Here is a 25,575-nt window from a genome sequence, read left to right as displayed (position 1 = left end):
ACTTAACAATAGTTATTATTTCATTTTATGATATTTATATAATTATTATAATAATATATAACTACAGTCTTATGAATAATATTATATAATATATATTCTATATTATTATTATTCTATATTTTTTATTTTTATTGTAGAATAACTTATTCTATATTAAACAAAATATATTTGCAAGAAAATAATCTTTAATTTTGTATTTATTTCTTGCTGCTACTATTAAAAAGGGATATTCTCAGATGTTTCAGTCTAGAATTGGCATCCTGATGATATACTTTGGTAGGGACTTGATAAAATACAAGCCATGCTCTAAGCACTTTTTTAACGTAGATCCTTCCTTTGAATGGATTTTAGAACAAGCCAGTAATATGGAAGGAAAATACCAGGTTCAATTTATGAAACAGGATAGTCACATTGTCTCATATTCCCAAACTGATACTCCAAATTCCCTCAGGATAAAGTACTCCTTCTACAGTCTCCATAGAAGCAATCATCAAAACCTGTTCATGTGCTGCAGCCCTTAAAAGAGTTCCCATTTGCATTTTTATACTTGCTACAGTGGAAAGCAGGACTTCTCTCACATTACTTATACTGAAATTATCTTTAAGTATACAGTCAAATAATTCGTTACTCTTTTCTTTGGTGGCAGGCTTCTTGAAAGCAGGTGCACCAGTGTTCTGTTGGGCGGTCACAAAGGACCCTGGGTTTCAACCCTATATAACGTGATACATATCGCAACAGTTGGTTTGGTTTTTTTTTTGTAATTAACATTAATGTAGAGATGCTTCAGGATCAACAACAAAAGAAATAATAGTAAATGGATACATGAACCTGAGGTATTTAAAAAAAAAATAGCAACACATAGAGTTCAGTTTTCTCTATTTTGCTTTTATAGTAGCTCATAGGAAACATGGTTTCTCTCTCCCTTGCCCTCTTCTCCCCTCTCTTTTGAGAGCTATCCTCTCACAGAGGAGCAGCAGAGGAACCTTATCGCAGCCACCTCCAGCACAGCCCTTCCTAAGTGCCAGAGGCATGCTGGGCGCATGGTCACATCATGCCAGGCTTGAGCAGTTTCCAGGTAACAAAATGGCTCTTAAGATGCAGTTGCCAGCTGGTGCATTTTTACTGGAGCCATCAGGGACCTGAACCACCCCAGGTAAATTTCAACAATACAATGGTAAAGGCAATAACAATTTGACAAAATATCAACCTCTGCACAGTGTTTATACTACTGGCTCATTGAGAAGATCTATATACAAAGAAGACCTTGGCTTTTTACTGCTCTGCAAATAAAAACAAATGAACTGTGCTCTGTGCTAACAGTAGCAGTAATGCTGCAAATAAGTGTAATTAAAACCAGGGCATTTGTAGTGTGTAAACACCAAGAAAAAAATGCATGCATATTTTCAGACAAGCATATATGTGATATATTTATGTCTCAACCCTAAGCAAGCAAGAAATATTTTTGTTTAGTAGATACTGTCATATAGCTAGTATATACCAACAAAGTGGCATAGCTGGTCAGTTACAGATCTAAAGCCAGAAATCTAAATATTTACCCCTGAATGTGAGGCTCTTCAATGGCACAGAGCTTGTGTGCGTGTTTTTACATCCAACTGCACCCTGATACCAAGAGTTAAAGCTACAGTCTGTGCAACAGGGGCATGGGCAGCTCAGGCTCTGCTGGTGCAGCCTCTGGAGACCTTTAGCAGCCAGCCACTACTAAGGCCACACTATGTTTGCTGGAGAGCACACCATAACAAAGATTGCAGGAACAAATAAGCCACCTCTGCAACCTCTTCCTGAACCGTGCATTGTCCGATCATTTCTGAGGCTCCAGCATCTTCACTGATAGGCAATTTCTAACTAGAAAACTAATCACTACCCTATACACAATCTCTTCTCTTTCTTCTCTAGGCACAAGGAAACGTGCACCATTGTACTCTACACTACAAGCTTCCCAAGCCTTCCTTGCTGTTTGTACAGCACAAAGGAATGCGAGGGCTTCTGTAGTCTGAAGCAGCACTTGCAGTGTTCCATTAATTTCAAACAATTTAGTATACATATAATCCATTTATTAGTTTCCAATACTTTTAACCCCAATATATTGTACAGTATCTTGAGTGAAATGATGAATATACAATTGCAAATGTTACAACTTCCTCTGCTTTTGCAGTGCTGATATTTCTGTGATGTGCATGTTTACAGTCCAAAGTCCATATCACTCCAGTTAAGAATAAAAAATTTCCATTCAACTTACCTTCAACTGTGTAAGGTTCTCTTCAGTCAGACAATGGCCTTCTGCATTCTTAAGTTCTGCATGTGCCCAAGCGTCGACTGTACCAGATAAACTAAGAAGTTTGTCCCACAAAGCCTGAGCTCTTCCCAAATTATCACAGTAGTTTTCAGTCTTTTCATTGATCTACCATGAGATTTATGTACAGAAAACACACATGGATTTCAAAATGAGAGTTATATTCTAAAAGCAAAATCAGCATAACAAAATCAGAGCAAAATGAAACCACTCACAAAAACAAGTGCAGCAAGGGAAAAAAAAAATCTCATGCCTTCACAGTGAACTGGTCATGGAGAAGATATTTAAATCCCTGCCACACATGTCACCAAACATACCAATCACAACAGCAGCTTGCCAGTTTTAGGGCAGGTTTAGGAAGGAGCCTTGCTCATTAATGTTTATCTACTCTCAGTAAATACCATCTAATCTCAGTATTGATGCACTGCTTAGATTGACAGGGGCAAACATTTCTCACCAAAAGCACCAGCACTGTAATTCTCCAGATTGTCTCCAAAGTCTAAATCCACAGAAGTTGCTACGGAAGCTTACAGATTCATGCAGAAAGCACAAATATTCCCTTTCTGCCTTTCCTAGATTTATTTACCGTCTAGGAGTACCCATGATATAAACTACCTGAGAGATGACAAACATTACGCCAATAGCCGCTCAACAAGCTCTGCTCTGGTAAACACTTGGATTTATCCCTTAAGAATCTCTGCACTTAATTTATTGCAAATATTACACACATGTCAGAATCAATTACTATAATGCATAAGAGATAAGACCACCCTGATAATTTACTTTTTACATACATCCAGCCATCTGTCCACAATAACGTTAGCCTCATTCTCAAACGGAGGCTCCTCAAAGCTTCTCATTTTATTGAGCTGGAATTGAAGATTTTTGCAGATCTGATTTATTTTGTCTACATCTTCAGCATGATCATTAAATTCCTCTTTTGCCTCTTCAATCTGTGAAAAATGTCAAATGGATACTTATGAACATGTTTACTTATGACTGTTTATTCAGCAAAATATTTTTAAATGATGTACTGTTCAGTATAGAGAAAAAACAGCCTTACAAAAAATAATCTGTTTTTTATATCAGGAATTTCATATATGACAAGACTAAGAATGCATCCTGCGTTGTTATATCCCTGTCATGCTGATAGGCACATTTCTTTGTTAGAAATCTGTATTATTCTGTTATTGGTTACAAAGCAGCTGAGTGGGAACTGTGGAGAATATGTTTCTGACTAAGAGAGCCAAACTATGGTTTGCTTTAAAATTTGCAATTGAAAGATCCAAGGGGACTGCACATCCATACACAGAACCTCAATTACAGAAATAAACAATGCACAATATAAAAATCATCTTAGATACTATTACAACTAATAAAAAAATATAACCTGGCATTCTGATCCCTAGTTTTTTAACTGCTTTTTTATAAAAGCTTAAATCCTGCTTAAATACAGTACTGTCAAATATGCCATTGCCAGAAACTGTTATGCACCTTTTTCCTACTTTCTATCTAAACACTAGACTGCTTCTTTGTGCTTAATTGTAACGCTAGTGTTTACAAACAACATGGAGGCCCGCTAAAAAAGAAACACTGACCTCTAGTGTTAGACAACTTGATATTAAAAGCTGTCATTTCCCGGAGACAAGCCGGTTACAGCCACTGTGATAAGCGGAGCAGCACTCACAAATCAAAAAGTAGAGGAGCTTTTCTGCTACTATTTAAATAAAAAAATTACCAGTCCTCAAGGACATGCCTGTACTGTGCCACAGCTATTGTAGACCACAGTTCTGAGAGTGGCAATAGCAAAACTGAGGGTGAGGATGAAGGGCTGCTACCAGAGAGAGGGGTCTCCATATAAGCAGGGACCAGGGTACGCAGGCAATATCCCCTGCAGCAGGAGCCTGAGTGATATGACACACCAGAAGTCTCACTGGTGAAACGATGTGATACGCCTGAGTGATACGAGATGCCAGAGTCTTGTTCCGTCTCACCTAAACACAGCATGGCACACAGAGACACCATCCCAAAGCCTGGAGGAAGAAACCTTACATTCCTTCTTGAATTTAACCATCCCAGGCACTGTCTGAGAGCAAGTGCTCATATGGGTGATGCTTCACCAGAAAGCCTAAAAATCAGATCTGAACAGTCAGCTATATAACCCATTCAGGAAATGTGAAACCTGTACACTAAAATGGTCACAATGGACATGCTGCTGTTCAGTAATCCATTAGCCACGGACAATTATATCCAATGATTGTATTCACTTAGCTAAGAAGAATGTAGCTGGCTGTCCAATTTTTGCCTGAAAAGGTGGTAAACTTTAAATTGACGGGGTGTCCAGCAACACCTGCTCATTCAGTCTCCTCAGCTAATGTAAAAGCTACTCAAATGTCTAACTCCTATCAAAGACAGCATGGAGCAAATGCTAATTACAGAGGCCAAGGCTATTATACAGAAGGTCTGTCTTCCAAGAAGGTTTGTGACCTAAGACAAGTGAGAGGAGAAATACTGAACTATGTTGTTACGGCTTCTAACCACAACAAATTTTGGTCAGCAAAGCCAGCGTGATGGCAGAGAATCACGCTGCAAGTGTAAGCAGCTCAAGGAAACACTGTAAAATCACTCAAAACCATTTTGGCCTCCTAATCCACATCCTAAGGCAGCACCACGCCAGCAAACTCCAGGCTGTCTCTGGTGGCAATGACATACAGTGAGGTACACAAGCTCCAGCCTGGGAAGCAGGATAGATCTGTCATAGCCCAGTCTCTGAGCAGATGTGCCATGCTGACATAACCTTACTGCTACTGTTCCTGATCCAGCTTGCTTGAAGATCTCTGCACAGCACTGGACAGTGCAGACAAAACCCACAGCCCTGCCTGGGACCCAGCAACATGAGCAAGGAGAGAATACAGGTCTAAATTCTTGGTTATAAGCTACAGTGATGGCAGAGAAACAAGCAGCCACAAGGAGCTGCATTACCTATTATTTTAGCTTTTGGTGGTACAACATTTTAAAGCATCTTCTTAGCAACAAATTAATTCACCAATTTTGTATAGTTACAAACTGACCACTATAAGCTCTTTAACTTGGCAGAAAATAAATATTCTAAAGGGTATGGGTGAAAATGGCTGATTTCAACATGTAGTTTTGGTAGGACAGGATTTTGTCTTATTTTCATACTAGATCATAGTTTTCCCATGTTGTTGAGTTTTTGTGTTTGTTTTGGGTTCTTATTTTGTTTTGTGTTTGATTGGTTGGTTGGTTGGTTTTTAATCCCTCTGAATCTATGAAACAAGAAGACATAGATTCACTAGACATCAACTTAAAACAAAACCAGGGTATAGGCTCTATATCTGTTTTGGAAGCCAAAGTGGAAGCAAGGTCTTAACATACACCTTCAAAGCTGAGTGTTCAAGGGGAAACTTACATATAAACACTCACAGGAAAGGCTTTTGGTTTCCTTTTCAGTAGTTCTTGTAACTCACCTTTGTTATTAGTCTGTTCAAATTCTCCTTCCCCATGTAAGAAGTTTGCTGGGAAAGCACAATCTCCTGTTTCTGGATGATGCTGGTCAGACTAGTTTTGCAGCTTTGATATTGCTTCAGGAGCTCCAGAGCCCTTGCACACTGCTCCTGGCTAGTAAAAAAAAAAAAAAAAAAAAAAAAGAGATATGCATTATTTAAGGCCTAAGCATAAAACAGCAGCCTCAACCTCTTGTTAGTTTCCTTCTTCTATATTCAAACGTGGGGATTTTGTATTACTATATCTGGAAGAGAGAAAAGGGAGATAAACTGTACCAATCATAAACCCTGCGATACTGTGTGACATGTGGTGTGGTGTTTGGACAGGTTTTGCAATCAGAAGTTTCCTTCACCAGTGGATGCTTCTGATTTACATTTAATTGTGATGTGAATTGAGCAGTTCTGTCTGTATGATACTCTCCACCTGAAAGGTGTGCTCAGCCACCAGTAAACTGGAATAAAACATGCAGCGTATATCACAACGGCTTGGGTGTTGGGCAGTGGGAAATGCCACCTCAGCCCAGCCTTCAGTGGGATATGAAAACAGATTATTCCTACTGACACCTGTGCAAGCCATGAGGATTAGCAGAACTGTGCCAGTCCACACAAAGTCTCCAGGCACCTTTAAAAACCATAAGAGAAGGATAGATGCTCTGGGTGATCAATCATAGCCTTTCCCAGTCCTCACTCTCACAGACTTATCAAAGCAAGCTCCTTTAGTCATTTCCTGAATAAGAGACTGTTTTTCCAGCTGTCTTCTTTCATTTGCTTCAGTTTGACTGTTCTTTTTGAATGTACTGGCATGAAATTCACAGCAAATACAGAAAGCACATCATTCCCAGCAACAGCCAGGTTCTTATTTTGGGTACCAACTAAGTCCAACATGCCACTACATACCTGCTACATGATGAGACTGTGATGTCTTAAAAATATGTAAGATTCAGGAGCACTGTATCAGTATTTCATTTACTTTAAAGTATGGTCTAAGGCTTTATTGCTGTTTCATCTTACAAGCAAACTTCTTACTTGTACAATACTACTTTAAGATGTAGCCTTTCTCCTTACCATTCAGCAAGCAAGAATTTTGTATCCTCCCATAATCTCTCTGTAACTCTGCACTGTTCATTTGCTTCCTCTGCTTTTTCCTCTTTGATCTGTAGGAGCTTATTAGCAATTTCTTGCATAGGCTTCATTTCAACGGCAGCACAATCCAATTCTTTTTCCAATTCTGTTAATGATTTTACCCTTCATTAGGAAAAAAATGAAATACAGCTTGATATTACAGTAAGTCTCTGATTTTTCCCCAATGTAATTATAGAGTTCCTAAGAAATTCATCTTGAGCTTGACATACTATATTGAATGACATCATAGAAAGTCTTATCTGATCTTCAGTTTCTGAAGTAATTTGACACGGTCCTTCAGATAAGTTATACTGACCTAAGCCCTTTGAGAAAATAATCAAAAATCCTAGAGACCAACAGGGTCTGTATGAAGGTAGCGAATTCTTTTGTATTAAAAGGTAAGCACATTCTGGCTATCTTAAAATACGGTCTAAGAAAGGAAGCTATACCATAGTCTGGGATTTCACAACTTAAAAATGGTCACATCTTATCATCCCCTCTCCCCTCGCTTTTTTCCTTCCCATAAACAGTACTAAGTTGTTTATCCATCCTTTGCAAGGCTGCACAAAGCTCCTCTGACAGCCAATAACATGATCTGAGACACACAGATCATGTTATTGCTTTCTCAGGTTGTGGTAAAGTAACAGAAGGTGAAGTTTCATCAGACCACGTGCATTAATGCTCAGCAAGAAGACCCATCTCCCTGTTTGACAGTTTTCTCACGCAAAATTAAGATCACAACCAACCTCCTCCTATTTTTTTCTTCATTAATGCTGCTTCAAACAAACACATACATAGGAGTTTGAAAAAAAACATGGAGAAGGCTTCCTTATTTAGGCTGTGGCAAAACAAATAAAATGTAAGTTCACTGCTTCTTCCAAAGCTCCACAGATACTTCACCACACATTCAGATTTCAGTGAAGGTGTCACAGGCCCTCTGAGTTCACTGAAATTATGAAAGTGAAAGAGCTTTAAAAACAAATTCACCTTTGTTGAATAGCTGGAACTGTTGGATCCTTCAAGCCTACTTTGTTAATTCTGTCACGTAGATCCTGAATGCTTTTAAGGAGTTCACTGTTTTTTGCGGAAAAAGTCTTGTATAAGTCTTTTTTGTCTGTAAGCACCTGCTTCGTTGAGGGATCATAAGTCACATTTAGCTCTTCAGATAAAGTCAGAACAAGGTTTTCACAGCAAGTCTTTCTCCCACATTCAGAATCTTCCAAAGAGATATCAACTGTTTTCAAGCGTTCATCCAAACATTTGGCCTCTTCTGCCATACGAGAAACTTCTTGTGCAGCCTCTCTCAATGCTTTTCCATGTATTTCAGGCTCACCTGGGGGATCTGTGAGGCATTTTATGGAAGACTGAATATTCCTCAATGAGGCCATGAAGATTTCCAGATCTTTAAGGACTGTCTCACGGATCTGCATTTTATGGCTCATTTCTTCAAACTGATTTTGATAGTAAATCATAATTTTACTTGCAGCTTGCAGATCTATTGGATTAAACTCATCTCTTGCTGAACTATCAAGGTGTTCCAATTGCTTGCACACTTCAATCTGATTTAATATGGATCTCTGCAGTTCCTAAAATTGAATGACAGTGTTAGCAAGTGAAGGAAAACCTGTATCCTGCATTAAAGCTGAACTTATGACTGAAAAATAAATGATACTAGCAATAAAATAAGTACTAAACTTACATTATTAGGGTGGTGATTATTTTATTTATTATTTATTTATATTAATTTTTTTAAGGGCTGTGAAGAAAGAAAACCCCTTTTTTCCTAATCTACATTCCAGTGGAGGGAAGGCAGAAACAGCTAAATCACCACACACAGAGAATTTGGTCAGTACAACAGAAACCCCAAGCCTCTTTCCAGCAATCAGTCAAAAAGGAGAGAAAGATGACGAGTCCTGGGACTGAAACCAGCAGGCTCTTGCAGTGGGAGATCACTCAGAGTACAGGCAGGCACATAGATGTTACTCTGCCATCTTTTAATTTCTTTGTGCTATACTTTTTGAGACTTACATGCATTTATAAATCTCTTGGTGAAGTCTGCATTCTACCTGCTTGCAGCCCTCAGACAAACAGCAGTGTGTCAGTGTCATGAAACTCCAAAAGTGCTAAGAGCTGGGAAAAAAAAATCAGGGTCCTTCCAGCCAGAAAGAGTTATCTCAGACAGAGAGTCCACATGCTCACTGCCCTACAGCTTGAGACACCTAAACCATACTTTGCTTGAGAGCCAAGGGCAGACAAATGCAAACTTGCAGTTCTGGACAGCTGGAGCACCTCACATATGAAGTAAAACTAAGAAATTTGAAAGAGACACCTGGAAAAACAGTCTCTTATGCAGAAAAAGACTAAAGGAGTTTGGCTTGATAAGTCTATGAGAGTGAGGACTGTGAAAACAAAGACAGGGGCTGCTCAGCCTGGAAAAGACAGCTGTGTGGAGACCTCATAGCAGCCTTCCAGTATCTGATGGGGCCTTTAGGGATGCTAGAGAGGGACTCTTCATCAGGGACTGTAGCAACAGGACAAGGGATAATAGGTTTAAACTTAAACAGCAGAAGTTCAGGTTAGATATAAGGAAGAAGTTCTTTACTGTGAGGGTGGTGAGGCACTGGCACAGGTTGCCTAACGAAGTTGTGAATGCTCCATCCCTGGAGGTGTTCAAGGCCAGGTTGGACAGAGCCTTGGGCAGCATGGTCTAGAGTGAGATGCCCCTGCCCATGGCAGGGAGGTTGGCACTAAATGATCTTAAGGTCCCTTCCAACCCAAACCATTCTATGGTTCTATGAATATTCACCCTGTGTAATAGAGCAGAGCCTAAGCATAAGATACTGATAGCAGGTGAATAAGTTTCTGCATACATGCAGAGCTTCCAAAAGCATCCTGAGGTTTGCTCAGACACCTCAGCAGATATGACACAGGCATCTTAGCGTGGTTCACAGATTACCACCACATTATGTAAATAACTCAAATAAGTGATACAAAAGCCAGGAGGGAAGACTGTAAATCTGGATCAAAGGAAAGTAAGCTAAGATGAAATGCTCACGACCATGTTTTTTACAGTGTAACCTTGTCTGACTTGTCAAAATACAAGTCCTTGTCAAAAATACAGTCCTTGTCTGACTCTACAGGAACAATGACATTTAAAGGAGAGGAAGTAAAATGCTGTTACAGTCTTTAGAAGATTCAGGAAGTGGTCCCAAACTCCTGAATGAAAATCCCATGAAGTTCCCCAGTGACTAGACATATTAAAAAATATTCTGGTTAACGTGTGGTCTCTGCATTTTCCCTTACCTTTAGTTCCCTATATGCAAGATCACTATTCATCAGATTAAACTGCTGGATGTCCTTTCTTTTCAGGCGCTGATCTAATTCACATAGAAGAATGGATTCATTTTCTATTGGCAAAACAATTTCCAATGCAGTCCTTAATGAGTTTGTTCTACAAGAAAGGCAACAAACATGAACTGTGAAAACAAGCAAGAAGAGACACACAACATTTTACAGCACAAAAAGCCACAAAGATAATGTAACTGACTGACAGATCTGATCCTCATCCTCCTGAGGTCAAAGGACTTTTTTTTATTGATTTATAAGAAAAGCAGTGTGAATCCCAGTGAATTTAGCCGAAAGGTTGAAGGAACTAACAGTAAACATGGGAATACTGCACAGGCATGTTACAAAGATCTGGCCCTATGCTTATTGGAGAGATTCGCCCTATCTACGGTGTGTATATGAAGCAAGGATAATTAAGAAAAGCTTAATCATATTAATTACTTTTTTTAAAGGTTAAAAATGCGCAGGTATTTTCTGTAATGCGCGCTATTCCGTTCACAATACACAAATTAGCTACAATGAACTGTTCCTTAGCTAATATTATGAAATGTTATTCTATACCTGGTACTTATAATATCTTGAAGCTCTTTCCATTCTCCTTTCAGCTTGCCTCTTGTCTCAGAGATAGCAGCCTGCTGTGCTTCAACCACAAGATTTTCTAAGGTAGATGAGATGTTTTCCAATTGTGTCCACCCAGAACTGGTTTCACTCTCTATCACCTGAAAGATATGCAGCGTTACCTGCGTTAATATCCTAATGTATTTCTCAATGGATCGGGCAGATCATAAAATTACAGTCACAAGAGTCTACAGAAAAAGTGAAAACATCACCCAAAAGTAAGAGTTATCTATTGCTTTCTTCTTCATTAAGACTCTATTTTTAGCTACATGCAAATCCCTCCCAACTTGTTATGATGAAAATTCCCAAGTCAGACATATACCTTGTCTACATTTTAGAGAAGGTTCAATAAATATGGCTCAACCATTTTTACTACAAGAATGAATGGAAAATGCCTCAACTTAGCTCTGCTCGAAAGAACAAAAAACAAATGTAGAACTGAACAAAATTCTGAGATGCTAGATGAGCTTTGTATTCTTTTCAAAGAAAGACTTGAAAAATTGCAGTAATAAATTTCTCAACATCAGTTGCAGGCCTTTTATCATCCCCTTAAGGTTCGCACAAACATAATCAAGCTATAAATTCTGGAACAGTTTCATTCTGCATATAAACCACAGCCATTTGATGGTTCAGTGATGACTCCTCCAGCCCTGACCATGGTCCATCACTTACTACTCCTGCTGGAAAAAAAAGCTGCTTTCTGTAGTTATTTTTTGCATTAGACCTACTTCAGCCTGCAGATCACAAACTGAGATACCCCAATTTCTTCTTCCAGCAACACTCTTAAAACTCCATTGCTAAGTAGGAATGCAGTTCTGCTGAATGCTAAACCTCTGATTTCCCCTCTACTTCTAATAAACCTGGTTGTAAGGATGCTCCTTCTTCCTCAACACACATAATGGAGAGTTGAGAAAATAGCAATTTAGGCACCAAGTATATTTGTGAAAGACAAATACTTACCTGTAGCTCCATCAGCTTATTCTGAAGGCATGAAGTGCCTTTTATTTCATCAGTAAAGCCAGATGCTACTTTATCTCTGCTGATTCGTAAAAGTTCCTCCATGTTCCTTATCTGTGTATTATAGCTAAAGAAAGAAGCAGTCACTTGCAGAAAAAATGTTACGTGTAATTTCATGGAACATGGCAGGGTATGGGACTTGCTGACCAATAGATTACCATATAAAATAGGTACAGTCTATTGCAAATGCATATTTTTACCTAAATTCCAAATGAATGGGCATAGATGAGAAGCATATCAAACAGCTGAGAAATTGCTCATCTGGCTAATTTTCAAGCATGAATGCCTGCTTGCACACTCTACATTCAGATTTATGAATGCAAAAATGACAGTTCTTTAAAATTTTGCAATATTTGAAGTTATTAGTAGGGCAGGTAAATTTTTTTATGGCCCAAGAAAAGAGCAGAAGAAGTTTTGCAACTTTAAGTGTTCTTGCTCAAAAATCCTAATGGTTGAAGCATGTAGCTACTCTAGTGCTTTCTTATCAATTACAGAGCAACAGTCAGTAAACTATTGAACAGAGTTCTGCATAGCAAAAGTGCACTCTATGTTTATTACATTCAGTTGATTTATGAATGTCTAGCATAGTATCATCTTTTAATATACATGCATTTTATCCTTTAAAAAAATACCTCTCTAATAAAGCTGATACGGACAAATCACTGTCTTCCTCAAATTTCTTTCCACAGCTTTCTCCATTGTGATGTTTCACATCTGGTTCCAAAACTGTATCTGCAACAGGTCTTGAGGACTACATAAAAATAAAAAGGTGACAGTGACCTCTGCATCATGTGTCAATAGTGAAGACCAACAAACACAGAAGACCAATTGCTCAAGTGTCCCGCAGGAGATGAGAGATACCATTAATGAATACAAGTTGTTTTTAAACTCTATCATGAACCAAAAGAGCAAATTTTTGAACACTTGCAGCCAGGTCATTCATTCCTTCCACAGATAGTGGGTCCTTGGCATGCACAATCCCCTTGTGAAAGTTTTTGCTGCGGTTCCATGGACATCCATGGGCAAACCACAACTGTCTTCTGCAGCTTTTGTCAGGCTGCTTACACGAAATGCTTTTGCATATCTCCTGCCTGTATTCCAGAATACTTTCTACTACTCAGTTTGATACAATTCATACTTTTGATTACCCAGAACAGATTTCATCACTGTATTAGGGACAATATTAGCAGCCTTACAAGAGATGTTCCTTCTAAATAGCCAATTCCTACATATCTTCAAACTTCATGTAAATGCATTGGGTCTCTTCCTATAAATCACCATTCAGGAGGCTGTCTGATGAGCTGTCTTCAGCCTTACTTACATTAATGTTTACCCTAAATGAGACGTCTTCTGTGGCATCCAAATCACAAAGTGCAGCATATTGTCTCCTTGAAGTTATTTCTAAGAAAATACACGTGTTCTGTTTCTCCCTGTATTTTTCTAAGGCAAATACCTCCAACTCCTCACTATTTTTAATCTCTCTGTCCTCTGAAAATTAATCAGATTACTTGGACACTATGGAGGATTTGCACTTGAAAACAGCTTCACATATGATTCTTGCAGCTGAAAACCACCCTTTAGAAAAATAAAATGCAAAGTTGGAGACATCTCCTCAGATGCCTAGTTCTGTTCCTTGCATGTTACTTTTTAGTATTTACTCAGTCTACATTCCCAAGCACAATGGGTTTTTGACATCTGACCAGAGGCCTGAGGTCCTTCCACAATAAAAATAGCAAGAGAAATAATCAGTTTTCCTTTTGGCAATGATCTCCCCTAGGCAGAGCACTGTTTTCTACAGTAAGTACAGACTTCTTACCTCCTGTACTGAAACAGTATCTATTTGTTGAGAAGAACTGGGTTTTTCTCCATTCTCAGAAGCAATAATGGAGCTCCTATGGTTTAAAAGAAATTTCAGCTGAAGAACAAAACATGAAATACAAGGGGAAAAAGAAATCCTATCTAATGATTAAAAAACAGTGCATCTGTGATGAAAGGTACTCATATATTGTACTTGCTAGTTTATGAAGCTTAATACCAAATGTTTAAATGTACAGTTGTCCACAGTAATGTACATTTACAGTATCATAAAATCTATCCATATATCTGACTTCAGTGAAGCTACAGTACATCAGGCACTGAGTCACCCACCCTTTCTTAGATGGCTGTCCTTTTCCAGCTCGAGACAGCAGAGCCGTATAAGTATCTGCCACAATTTGTTGAATCTTTTCTAGTTTTTGTTCACAGTCGGCAGTCAGCGTTCGTAACCCTGGGACAGTTTCTTCTAATAGTCTTCCCAATATTTTAAGGTCTTCTAATGACTTGCTAAGTTCCCTCAGGCTGCCTTCATGTGAAAAAAAGGCCTAAACAAAGAAAAGCAACAGAATAACATCAATGTTAAGTCACGCAGATATGCTATTATTCTCATACATTTTTTTCTATTTCCATTGTGTTCTCGGATGAGTGCACTTAAAGCGTAAGCTGTCAAACTAGGAAAGAAACATTTATTTTCCCTCAATTCTTTTTCAAATAGAGCCAGGAATGACACTGGGATTTCTGGCAACATGTGCCCCAGCTGCATTCACAAGACTATACTGACTCTTGTTTGATTTTGAAATTAAAGTAGCTAAAATTGTAGTAACATAATGAGAAGTCCCAAATTGTTTTCACACTGATATGTCTCATTGACAACAGAAGTAGAATTGGAAAACCTATTTTAAATATCTCCCATCAGTATTTATACTTCCCATGGTGAAATCAAGGTATACTAAACATCTAAGAAAAATATGAGCAGAAGAATACACCTGAAAACACCTATTTCTCTTTACTCTTGCATAGGTAATATTTGCTGATCGGGAATCCATGAGAAGCAAAGACTAAAACTCCACTGAAATCAGTAAAGACCAGAATTTCTTCAACAGAGCAATTACTTACCCTTGTAAGTAGTAAACTGGCCAGATCAATGCATCTCAAAGACCAAGAGGAAGTAAAATACTAGAGGCAATGAAGTGTGAAACCCATTGCTTATGCAATATGTAAGATTCACTGTAACTCACTCTGGCAAAAGAAACATGAACTTCTGATGTCTAACTCTGTGGCTAATATATATATATATAGCACAGACACAGAGGTAAAGGGCAGCTATGGCACTGTCAAAAGATACTCTCACTTGAAGGCATCTAATACCATCTGTGCAGCTCTAACAAATCAAGGGACTGGCAGAACAGGTAATCATTCTTATCTTTATACTCTGCACAGGTAGATCTGTTTTAATGTTTCAAGGCTCTCACAAAAAAAGAAATGGAAAAAAGATACCATCCATGCAACAATTCTGAAAGTCTGCAAGAAGGCAAATATCTGCAGTCAAAATAGGCAAAGGAATAATTTGGGTGGCCTCTTTGTTATGTATTTACGTAACAGGCAGAACAAGGGCCATGTTCCACAAACACATGTGGCAATAATGTACCTAAAGAGGAGCAAGGACAGACAAAGCATTCGCAAAGAAAGGTAGGTGAGCAGAAAGGGAGTGTGTCAAGTACCTCATGTTCCTTGATGAGCCCCTTGGTTTTATCCATACTTAGGAGTTTCTTCTCTTTGCCTAATTGCTTATTGATTTTTTTTAAAGTTGCATTAAATTTCTTTTTTTCCCTTTCTACTATGAGCTGGAGGCAGGATGTCATTTCATGATGAACTGCCTGCAAAAATCAAACACATTGTACCTGTGAGGTGGTGAGACACTATTGGTAAATAAATAATCACAGAACACATTGTGACAAAAAAAAAAAAATTGTTTTTCAGAGGTCCCAGGCCTAATGAGAACAAACAGTGGATCCTCCTTCCTATATTACCTCACCTCCCATCTTTTACGAACATCTTTACTCTTTTCTTCCACTGCCAGCTTTTCACAATCTGATAAAATGTTTTTCAGTTGTTCAGCTGTTTTCAAAAATTTGTCAAGAGCTTTATTGTCCAGGGAATTATAAAATTCCTGCAAGAAAAGCATCATAATGAAAAACAAACAGAACTGAATGTAGCTTATTTACCTAATAAAATTACACTAGTAGTACACAAAAACCATCCGTAAAACATGCATACATTGCATGAATGGGCTGTGGTGGCCCTTGCATGAGTGGGTACAAGAGCATTCTGCAGGCAGTATGAGTGTATGCTTTTTGGAGAAAAGTAGGTGATTTTTCTTGTAGCTACTCTGTTACAGGCAAATTCGGTACCAAAAAAAGATTAAGGTCCCTGAACTCTGCCTCATTTCTAGGGAATATACGTGGCCACATACTCTGCCTGTCAGAGGGAGGGTGACAGGCCTGCATCAGTGCAATGGGGTCCTAGAGACAGCCTGGAGTGAGGCTCTGCGCTGCTCCCAGCACAACTGCTGAGGCCTCACTGTGCAAGATGAGGCAACACAAATTTGGGCACTTCCATTTTTGATATCTCACTAAGGAACACCTTTAAGAGATTGGACACTCTTACTAGTTTGACACTGGGATAAGGAAGAGATTCAGTATTTATAACACTTTAAAAACCTGCCCAGGAATTCAGGCACAGTATTCTTGATGGGAATCTTCATTATTAATCAAGCAATAAAAATGGCCATAGTTCAGAAGATAAGGAGTTCTGATGGGATGATGGAGTAATTTAAGACAGGGTCCTGAACTAACTGCTGTACAGACTGACATTTCTACATTTCCACAGAATCACAGAATTATTGCGGTTTGGGCTGGAAAGGACCTTAAGATCATCTTGTTCCAACCTCCCCTGCCATGGGCAGGGACATCTTTCACTAGTCCAGGTTGCCCAAAGTCCTGTCCAACCTGGCCTTGAACACTGCCAGGGATGAGGCAGCCCAAGTTTCTCTGGGCAACCTGTTCCAATGTCTCAACACCCTCACAGTAAATAATTTCTTCCTTATCTATATCTCTATCTAACTACTTTCAGCTTAAAGCCACTACCCCTTGTCTTATGAATACATGCTCTTGCATAAAGTCCCTCTCCAAACTGTCTGCAAAGATAATACATGCTAACAGTGTTAAATCAAAAAGCTGAGAAAAGCATTAATAACCATAAAAAAAAAAAAAAAGCCGGTATTTTTCTTGCTGTGGTACCTTAGATTTTTAGAGACTAAACAGCACTAAGAAATACTCAGATTCAACTATCTAGGAAAACAAACCCACCTCATATCTTGAAATAGATTCTTCAGGACTGAAATTTTGACTGACAAGTTGCACAGCCTTTGAAATGGAGGCCTCTAGTTCTTTCTGCGATTCTTCAAAATTGAGCAAAGCCTCCTTCTCTGCGGGTCTCTTCTCAGACTTGGACAAGCTGTTGTTCATGTTACCCATGACAGCCTTGGAAGAAAGAGACTTTTCAGAACACGCTTGAGTGTCAGTAATTACATAAAGTTATTGCTTCATAACATCACTCAAGTTTTTCTGGTTGAGATACTGATCTTTGCAATGTTCTTGGTTTTGCCCAGCAAGAACCTGGGAGACCAATTTCAACAGTATAAAGCCTTTTCTATCTTACATGACTGACAAGCAGTCTTCATAATCACATAATGCTAAAATTAGAGACAAGATGTCTGTGTGTATAAAGTACAGTAACAATAAAAAAGTTGTACCTCTATTTTGTCTTTGGCTTCTTTAATTCGCGCCTGCAGCCCAGCATAAGAATGCTGTTGGGACAACTGACTTGAAACATTTTGCGTCAGGGATTGCAATCTCTCTTCTGCTGCCACAACTTGTTCTCGGCATGAAGCTCCCCTTGCAGCCAAGCTCTGGTTGAATGAAAAACATTAGAAGCCTCTATGGCATTTGTGTCTTTTTGTTTAAAGGAACTGAATGAAAAAGCCAGTCTTGATCATGGATGATCAATAGTTGGTCAAATAAAAATCTTAAATTCCAGTTGTGGTGAGTACATTGCACTGCAAAATCTCTGTGTAGAGAAAGACATTTGCTGCCCTCCACAGGGGATTCTGTTTGCTGAAACAGTCTGTCAATGTGATCTCTCTCATGTCTTTGTCTCAGAGCCAATTACAAGTATTTTTTAAATATGTGCTCCCATCCAAATAGCTTTCCAAATGAATGTACAAACCACATATTTGGATATGCATTGTCTGATCATGAAGTCATCCAAAAGTAAGCACCTATTAAGGCTCTGATTTTCTTGCAGCATTCACTACTAAAAAGCAGGAAGCAGCTGAATATTTTGCATGCAAAAGTCGTGTGCAGTATTTGAATATTTATCATGAAATGTCGTTCTGAGAGCTGTTTTGATCTATGAATATTCAACACATTTTCCTGTTTGAAGTTGTCAGTTAGCATTCTTCTAATGATAATCAATGCTTTATTCTGGATTTCGACCTATTGTACCGCAGGTAATAAGCGACATGATCTCTTCTGCGCACAGACATAGAGATACAATAACAGTCACGTTTTTGGAGGCTCTATTTAGTTACTTCATTGTTATTTAACAAACTAGTGTTATACTGCAAAATGAGGCTTATTTTATAAACATATGCCCATAATTACAAAAATATTAATAGATTCTTTTGTAGGCTCACACTCAATTCTGTCAACTAAACACAGTGCAAGAAGGTGCAAACCAAAAGTAAACTAACAGTAATTCTGATTCACAGTTACTGTAAGTGGATTTAATGTATTAAAGAAGATTTCTGCTTAATTTTAGCACTTAAACAGAGTAGCTCCAGTGAAACCTCCCTTCTGGTGGTCATCTTCCTACTGTTATATTATACTGGCCCTGCTGCAGAAATAGAAAGACGCAACATAAGACAGTGCTCCACCTTCTGTAGTGCTAAGGTTGGCATCTTTCTTCAGTCTCACCTTCACTGGCAGGTGAAGAAAACAAATCTGACATTGTACTGAAGCTAACAAGTTGTATGTACATACTGCCACCTGCCATCTGCAGGGGGTGGGGGGTGGGTAGCGATCCCTGGCCAACAAACACGGAAAACAATGGAGACTAGTGGAAGAAACTCATCAGTGCTCACTGTGAATATGTAGAGCAACTGTCTATATGCTGAGATACACAAATTACTCAGCATGCTCCTGAAAATACTTCAAGTATTCCATTTTTTGACAGGACAGCCTTCAATACAGCGAAAGTTGCCTCAAACACCCTCCTTGCACTGGAGGGTAGGTGCTAGAAAGGACTGTATGACAAGGGGAAATTCTTAGCTTGGCACCCTGCAAAGTTTTAGACTGCTGCAAATGTTGTGCTGGGCAGGGAGTAATTAATATCACTCCAGAGCAAACTGCGATCAGCAGCATCAATGGCATTTCATTGGCACCTGCTTGTCACCTGGACACACTGATGTTGGAAGATTCATTTATAGCTCATCTGGGAGTGATCCTGAAAAACAACAAAGCACTAGCACTGCTTTGATTTTTTACCAGTGTTACAGCACAAAATCCACATTCGTTTCTACTTCACCGATGATGGCTTATTTTACCCCAGCCATGAATTCCATGCTGCAAGATGAGAATCTGACGAACAAGTATTTTAAGCAGTATATTTCCATTTTCACCTGCAAATGTTCCTCCATCTCAGGCTCCACAGGCCCCTCATGACTGTTCTCACTAAGCAGGTGCCCAGTCTCTGCTGTCCAGCTGTCCACCCTGCTGAGGAGCTCTTCTATTTTCTCCAAGCTCCCTGGAAGTTCTCTGGTCTTTTCAGCATTATCTGTGCTCTCTTCACCAAGCTATAAACAAAGAGCAGGGTAAGATGTTCATTCCCATCATCAGTTCATGTGTCTCTCCGCTACCTTCCTGTAGCACACAGTCACCTCTTAGGTTACTTCCCAGCTGTTGCACCCAACAGGGATTAAAGGAGAGGTAAATGCATAAAGCATGTAAGGTTCAGTTTTTCAACCCAGAGGGCAAGTGGAATAGCACAACCTGTTCCCCCCCTCTATAAGCAAGCAGCCACAGCCACACTATCATGGAGAACAGCTCGTTGGCTGCAGCATCCCCCAACTGGTGCAGATCAAATCAAGACCAGGGAGTATGCTAGCAGTTTAATGGTACAGCAGTCACAGGGCAAGCTCAGGCATTTGCCTTTGCCGTTTTGTATAAAAAGGTAAGTATTACCTATATTATAGCCCTAATGTCCAAAGCAATGACAGAAAAATAACTCCTGAAGTCCTTAAGGCCTTGTAAGGGCGCAAGAGGCTTTTTTATCTCTGCTTTATGAATGTATTTTCTAATAGCACCTCCTCCTAAGGGTTTTTCTAGGAAACCCTGGATATCCCCCACCCTAGGGAATATGTTTCCTTTGATCTTCTTGCATTCTCACTAAGCTCATCTACAAAGATATTGTAATCTTTTGCCACTGTTTGATGTCACAGCAGTACCTTTAATAAAGGTCAGTGAAAGGCTCAGCTTAGAAAATTAAGAGCTCCAATATTCCCAGGCAGAATGAAAATGTCATTTTTGTGAAAGCATTCTAGGAAATGTAATATGTGTAACATTAAGCATGTTGTATAGGAATTTATAGCAGCCTAAAAACCTGCCAAGTGAGCTGGTGTAATGTGGCACAACCCTAGGAACATCTATGCTGCAATAATTTCTTTCTACTAGCTGAGGCAGAGATTATAAAATTTAGCAAAGGCTCACAAGCTCTTACCAAATTGATTATTTCCATCTCTAAAACTGAATAAAGAGCTTTATTCTGCAAAAAGATTTCCTTTTATAAGTTGTTTAAAATATTCTATTTAAATATTTGAACATTTTCCAATGTGTTATAAAGAGCATTTAACTGAGTCACAAAGACTTAAGAATGGAATGCCCTTGTGTATTCTTTGTTCCCATTTTAAAATTGGCAATAGTGAGTCGACTGAAAGATTTATTCATCTCTGATTAGCAAGTTGATAAGTCCAGAAAACAGAACTTTGAAGGCTGCATGGCAAAAGAGTCATATGAAACTAGTAAACTTACAAACTGTGTTCTCTTGATGAACTTAGCCCATCTCCTGTTCAACTTCTTCAGCTCTTTGGCAATATTTGACCCAACTTGGTCTTTGCTGACTTCAATGAGATAGTTACCAGCTTCATTTAAGGAACCATGAACCAAATTCCACTTTGCCAGGATCTCAGCAGGGATCTAGACAGAGGCATTTAAATAATTTAAAGCAGAACCCTGTCAGAAGTTTATTTCCAAAATGAGGAACAGAAAAGCAACAACCACCACTGTCCTATATAATGCTTTCCATCCAGGAGGCTTCCAAGTATCTCTGTCATTACATTACCTCATTCGGATGCTCATTTCGTTTTTCTTCAAGCCACGTCTTTAGCAAATGGATGTTTTCTGTATAATTACTCCAGGAAGACAGGACTTTCTGTAGGGTGGTATTTACATTGGAAATATAGTCTCTGCACACAGAAATCTTTGACTCCACTGTCTTGAACAGTTTGCTAATTTCTTGAGGATTTCCAGCTAGGACATCAAAGAGGGAATAGCATTATATGTTTGGAAACAGAGAGGTTAATTACATTGAAGCAGTATTTTACACAAAATATAAGAGGGAAGTAAAACTGGTGACAGCACATCAGTTCAAAATAAGAGGTCTTCATATCAGTTTATGTGCACAAACTTACCTAAGTCAGGACCGGTTATGTTTTTGTTTTTCAAATCTTCACAGATGTGAGTAGCAGCTTCTAGTTGTGTTTCAAGTCTCTTCTCTTCAATGAAATTCTGCCCAAAGGGAAAAGTAATTTGCATGGGTAACACTAACCCACATAAAACTAGGTAGGAAATGCAGATTGGGATACATTACCTTTTAAATATGAGTCTAAAACCTGCCATTAAAAGTGAATTGAGCAAAGCCCATTCAGCAACTCATTTGCACCCTGTAGTCCTAAACAGACCTAGGGTTTTTTCTGCACATTCAGAGAGTAACTTAAATGAGAATATTAATTCCTCAGTGCCATTGTCTGAGTCATAGCTTTGCATGATTCAGGGTTGTGTATTTCAAAAAGTTACAGCCCTAGGGCAATACTTGCAAATGGCATCTAGAACAAGTCAGGCAGAATTTAGTCACCTACGTCAGAAAAGTGGTAACAGGTAGGTTTCCCTGCACACACAGAAATATTGACTTGCCTAGCTCCTACCACAGATCAAACAAGGTCCAAACTGGGGATGGAAAGAGTGAACGAGGAAGAAATGGGAGCAGAGGAGGGGAATTCTGCTTTGAACATTCAACCCAGGGAAGGAGGGTTGATCCTCAGCCCCACTCTGAGTGGCATCTCACGCTAGAGCTTTTCATTTCTACAAATGCCCTATCTAGCAGGCAACAGAACAACCACTGCTGTGACCATGACAAGCCTGGGACACCACGCCACCACTCAGCCAGGACTGCACATCATGAGAGCAGAAGAAGAGCCAGCAACAAGCCTTAAACTCCTTGGGAAAGCTCTATATTCTACCAGCTTGAGAAAGACCACAACTGTAGAAATAACATGAGCCATGAACCAGAACTGTAGAAATAACATGATTAAGTATTTATGAAACCAACTGAATCGAGAAACTCAGCACAGATTTAAGTCTGTACTCCCATCTCACCACAGGGAAGGTTAATACTGCTCAGGAAAACCGATATTTATACAATCTCTTGCTGGCTCCTTCCACAGTTCTAAGGCTGGTGTAATTCCCACTAATTTAACTAGTGATGTGCCTCTGAGAAAGTCTTAAAACAAAATTCACAAGGAGTCCCATTAACTAGAAGTGGAACAAAACCGACGGCATAGCATTTTCACATCTCTGCCTCTGTTCTTTATGCAGTATGATTTGTCAATTATTGGGGTAGGGTAATCCAGTGCCTCCTATAAGCCTACATGTGGCATCACTTTAATAACTTGAGCCCAGAAGCTGAGCTAAGCACAAAACGAACCAAGACAATTCATATTCACTATGAAGCATAAGGAGGTAAGGAAGGTGGGAAAAGGAAAGGCAACAGCAAAATGCAGTATTAGCCAGCGTCGTGAATGATAGTTGGCTTTGAAGATAGGAACTACAGAACTACCCCAGAGAGGCTTGTGTTGATTTAAGCTAGGGAAGAGCTGCTACTGCTGGTTCTAGAACCTAAAAAGAAAGAAATTTTCACAATAAAGAATAAAAAAGGACAGAGAAAATTACAGTCAGTTTGCTCTATTTCTCCAAACTAAAGAACTCTCATTCAGAGAAAAATGGGAAGATGCTTGGGGGGAAAGAAAACTTCTATAGAGGTCTACCTGTCCTTCTTTACATAAATCGCAGATTTCACAAGTTTGTCATTCTTCTATCAACTACTGTAGTATCTTTCAATGAAGACAGACACAAACTTGACTCAAAGAGAGGTGGGAAGAAGAATTATTGTCAGGGTGTGATATGTATATTTTAAACTTACGTTCCAGCTTTCCAGCAGTGATTCCACAGAGTCTTTTGCACCATATTTTATGTCCCAGATATTTAGCTTTAACATCACCTCATTGGCTATAGCTGAGCACAGTCCATAGTGGTATTCAAGAAAGGTGTTGAAGTTTGTGAAACGAATATTGCTGAATCTGCAAACAGTGAAATATTCTAAAAGTTGATTCAAAATCACTGGATATAGAAAGCATTAATGGATAAGGTTTTTAGCTTAAAAACCCAAAATTACATATATGTAAACATTATTTTGATATGACAAGAGTAAAATTTTAAGATGACAGTTCATTTTTTTTTTTTTAAGTAGCAACAATTTTGAGTCAATATTGACTGCGTAATTTATGAAAAACCTTAAATGTCCAGAAAAGAAGCATCTGCCATCTGTATGTCAAAGTGTCTCAGGTTACGGACACAGATTCACTGGTCATTTTTTTAAATATCCTTCAACAGATATATGAGGGTGCACAACCTGTAGATCTCAGTGATTTTAAAAGGTGGAAGTTAGAAATTTCAAAATCCCCCCCGAGAAATTTTCACATACAAAATATTCATGTTTCCTACCCCTAATGGATGTTTCCTATCCACACTAGAAAAAGGCACTTGAAAAGGTCCTGTTCATGAGCCCCATTATGAACACATTAATTAGACATTCACTGGACCCATAAGTGAATAAGTAAGTAAGTGCCTGCTCCACTTAACAGCTAATCTGTGCTTAGGTGGAAAATGGTGTTTTCCTGCAAGGCATGGATAAATTGTATGCTTTTTTCAGAACATCAGAGCAAGTCAATAGCAGAGCTAGAATACAACACAGTCAAAGTAGCAGGAATATGAAGATCACAACCTTCTTTTCATTTCCTCTAACTTTTCAGGCAGGACTAGTGGGGTATTCTTCTCATCTTCATTCTTAAATGATTGAAGAGCATCCAAGTGAGAATCAAAACAATCCATCAAGCCCTGGGGAGAAAAAGACATGGTAAGCCTTTAATGTTAATTCTAGAGTCTTACATCTGGGAATCAGCAAGTCACCTGCCATTAGGGTGAGAGCTATTAAGAACTGGCCAGCACAAGACAATATTTCAATGTCTTTACTCATATAAGTACAATGCAAGTATTTCTCTCATCACCTCATAAAGTGCATATTTAGTGCAGTACTGCCTGATTTCTCTTAGCACTATGCATCTAGTTAAGAAATGTTAACCAACACTACCCATCCTATCAGTTTTTTCTGCACTTTCATAAGGGCAGGCTGTGATAGGACAAAGGGGGATGGCTTTAAGCTGACAGAGGATAGGTTTAGATTAAAGGAAGAAATTCTTTACTATGAGGGTGCTGAGATACTGGAACAGGTTGCCCAGAGAAGCTGTGGCTGCCCAAATAAACCTATTATGTCACTCCTATTGCTTAATACTTTATCTGATTGCTCAATAAATTTCCATCTAAAACCATGCTGATGGCACATCACATTAATCTTCTGATGGCCGGTTTCACATGACTGGGAAATATTTTACAGGCACATGTCTGAACACCAAATTTGCTACGTAAAAATCAAATATAAAATGCATTGCACAGAATATATGCATATTTGTAAGTGGCAAAAAAAGAAGTATGTTTAAAGTTAATTTCTATGTAATACAACCTGCCAAAAAACATGTTAATGGAAATGGCTACATCCTGGGGCAGCCCTCAACCCCCAAAGTAGTGCACAGATTTTAAATCCTTGATTTTGTAACCTTAATACTATTACAGTCAGACAGTTATGAACATTGGCGGTAATTTGAAGGATCTTAAGAGAAAGTAAAGTTTCCATTATAAGGCACCACTTCGGCAACAGGATCCCTACATGAGACATACTGGAAGGCCTGACTAGAGGAAAGGTGGGGCTTGGGGTGGGGAATTCTCAGCAGAATGTCTTCCCATTAGGAAAAGTGGTTTGACAGGAATTAAGTATCTTGGGTTTCTTCTTAAGGAACTTAATGATTTTATATACATGTTCAATGGGAAAGAAGAAACCCCTAAAACAATGATATTTCTATCTCATTCTTTGAAATGCCAGAACTACTGAAGCTGAACAATAAAAATCATACATAAAATGGCTAAAGTCTGGCAAACCTGTTACCAGTTAAAAAACATCTCTCATATGAGGAACTGACTAGCAATAGTACAAAGAAGTGACGTTACCAAGCCACTCAAGAACCTCTATTTCCCATTC

General features: G+C 38.8%; 1 protein-coding gene across 1 annotated transcript in view; it reads right to left on the bottom strand.

Moving 5' to 3' along the window:
* The window catches only part of SYNE2 (spectrin repeat containing nuclear envelope protein 2), a 175,578-nt gene that overhangs the window by 132,318 nt on the left and 17,685 nt on the right, over positions 1–25,575 (bottom strand). The window contains exons 12-32 of the mRNA XM_065683130.1: positions 24,208–24,320; positions 23,347–23,503; positions 21,560–21,656; positions 21,211–21,398; positions 20,901–21,065; positions 19,493–19,666; positions 17,567–17,722; positions 17,121–17,294; positions 15,788–15,922; positions 15,474–15,629; positions 14,086–14,297; positions 13,754–13,829; positions 12,570–12,688; positions 11,881–12,004; positions 10,864–11,021; positions 10,261–10,408; positions 7,945–8,543; positions 6,901–7,080; positions 5,800–5,950; positions 3,106–3,264; positions 2,258–2,419 (exon numbers count right to left, since the gene is read on the bottom strand). Coding sequence (XP_065539202.1) covers positions 2,258–2,419; positions 3,106–3,264; positions 5,800–5,950; positions 6,901–7,080; positions 7,945–8,543; positions 10,261–10,408; positions 10,864–11,021; positions 11,881–12,004; positions 12,570–12,688; positions 13,754–13,829; positions 14,086–14,297; positions 15,474–15,629; positions 15,788–15,922; positions 17,121–17,294; positions 17,567–17,722; positions 19,493–19,666; positions 20,901–21,065; positions 21,211–21,398; positions 21,560–21,656; positions 23,347–23,503; positions 24,208–24,320 — 3,603 coding nt within the window. The remainder of the gene's footprint in view (positions 1–2,257; positions 2,420–3,105; positions 3,265–5,799; positions 5,951–6,900; positions 7,081–7,944; positions 8,544–10,260; positions 10,409–10,863; positions 11,022–11,880; positions 12,005–12,569; positions 12,689–13,753; positions 13,830–14,085; positions 14,298–15,473; positions 15,630–15,787; positions 15,923–17,120; positions 17,295–17,566; positions 17,723–19,492; positions 19,667–20,900; positions 21,066–21,210; positions 21,399–21,559; positions 21,657–23,346; positions 23,504–24,207; positions 24,321–25,575) is intronic.

The sequence above is a fragment of the Lathamus discolor genome, chromosome 6, assembly GCF_037157495.1.
Source record: "Lathamus discolor isolate bLatDis1 chromosome 6, bLatDis1.hap1, whole genome shotgun sequence".
NCBI lineage: Eukaryota > Metazoa > Chordata > Aves > Psittaciformes > Psittacidae > Lathamus > Lathamus discolor.
This window is presented reverse-complemented; position numbering and strand designations above follow the sequence as displayed.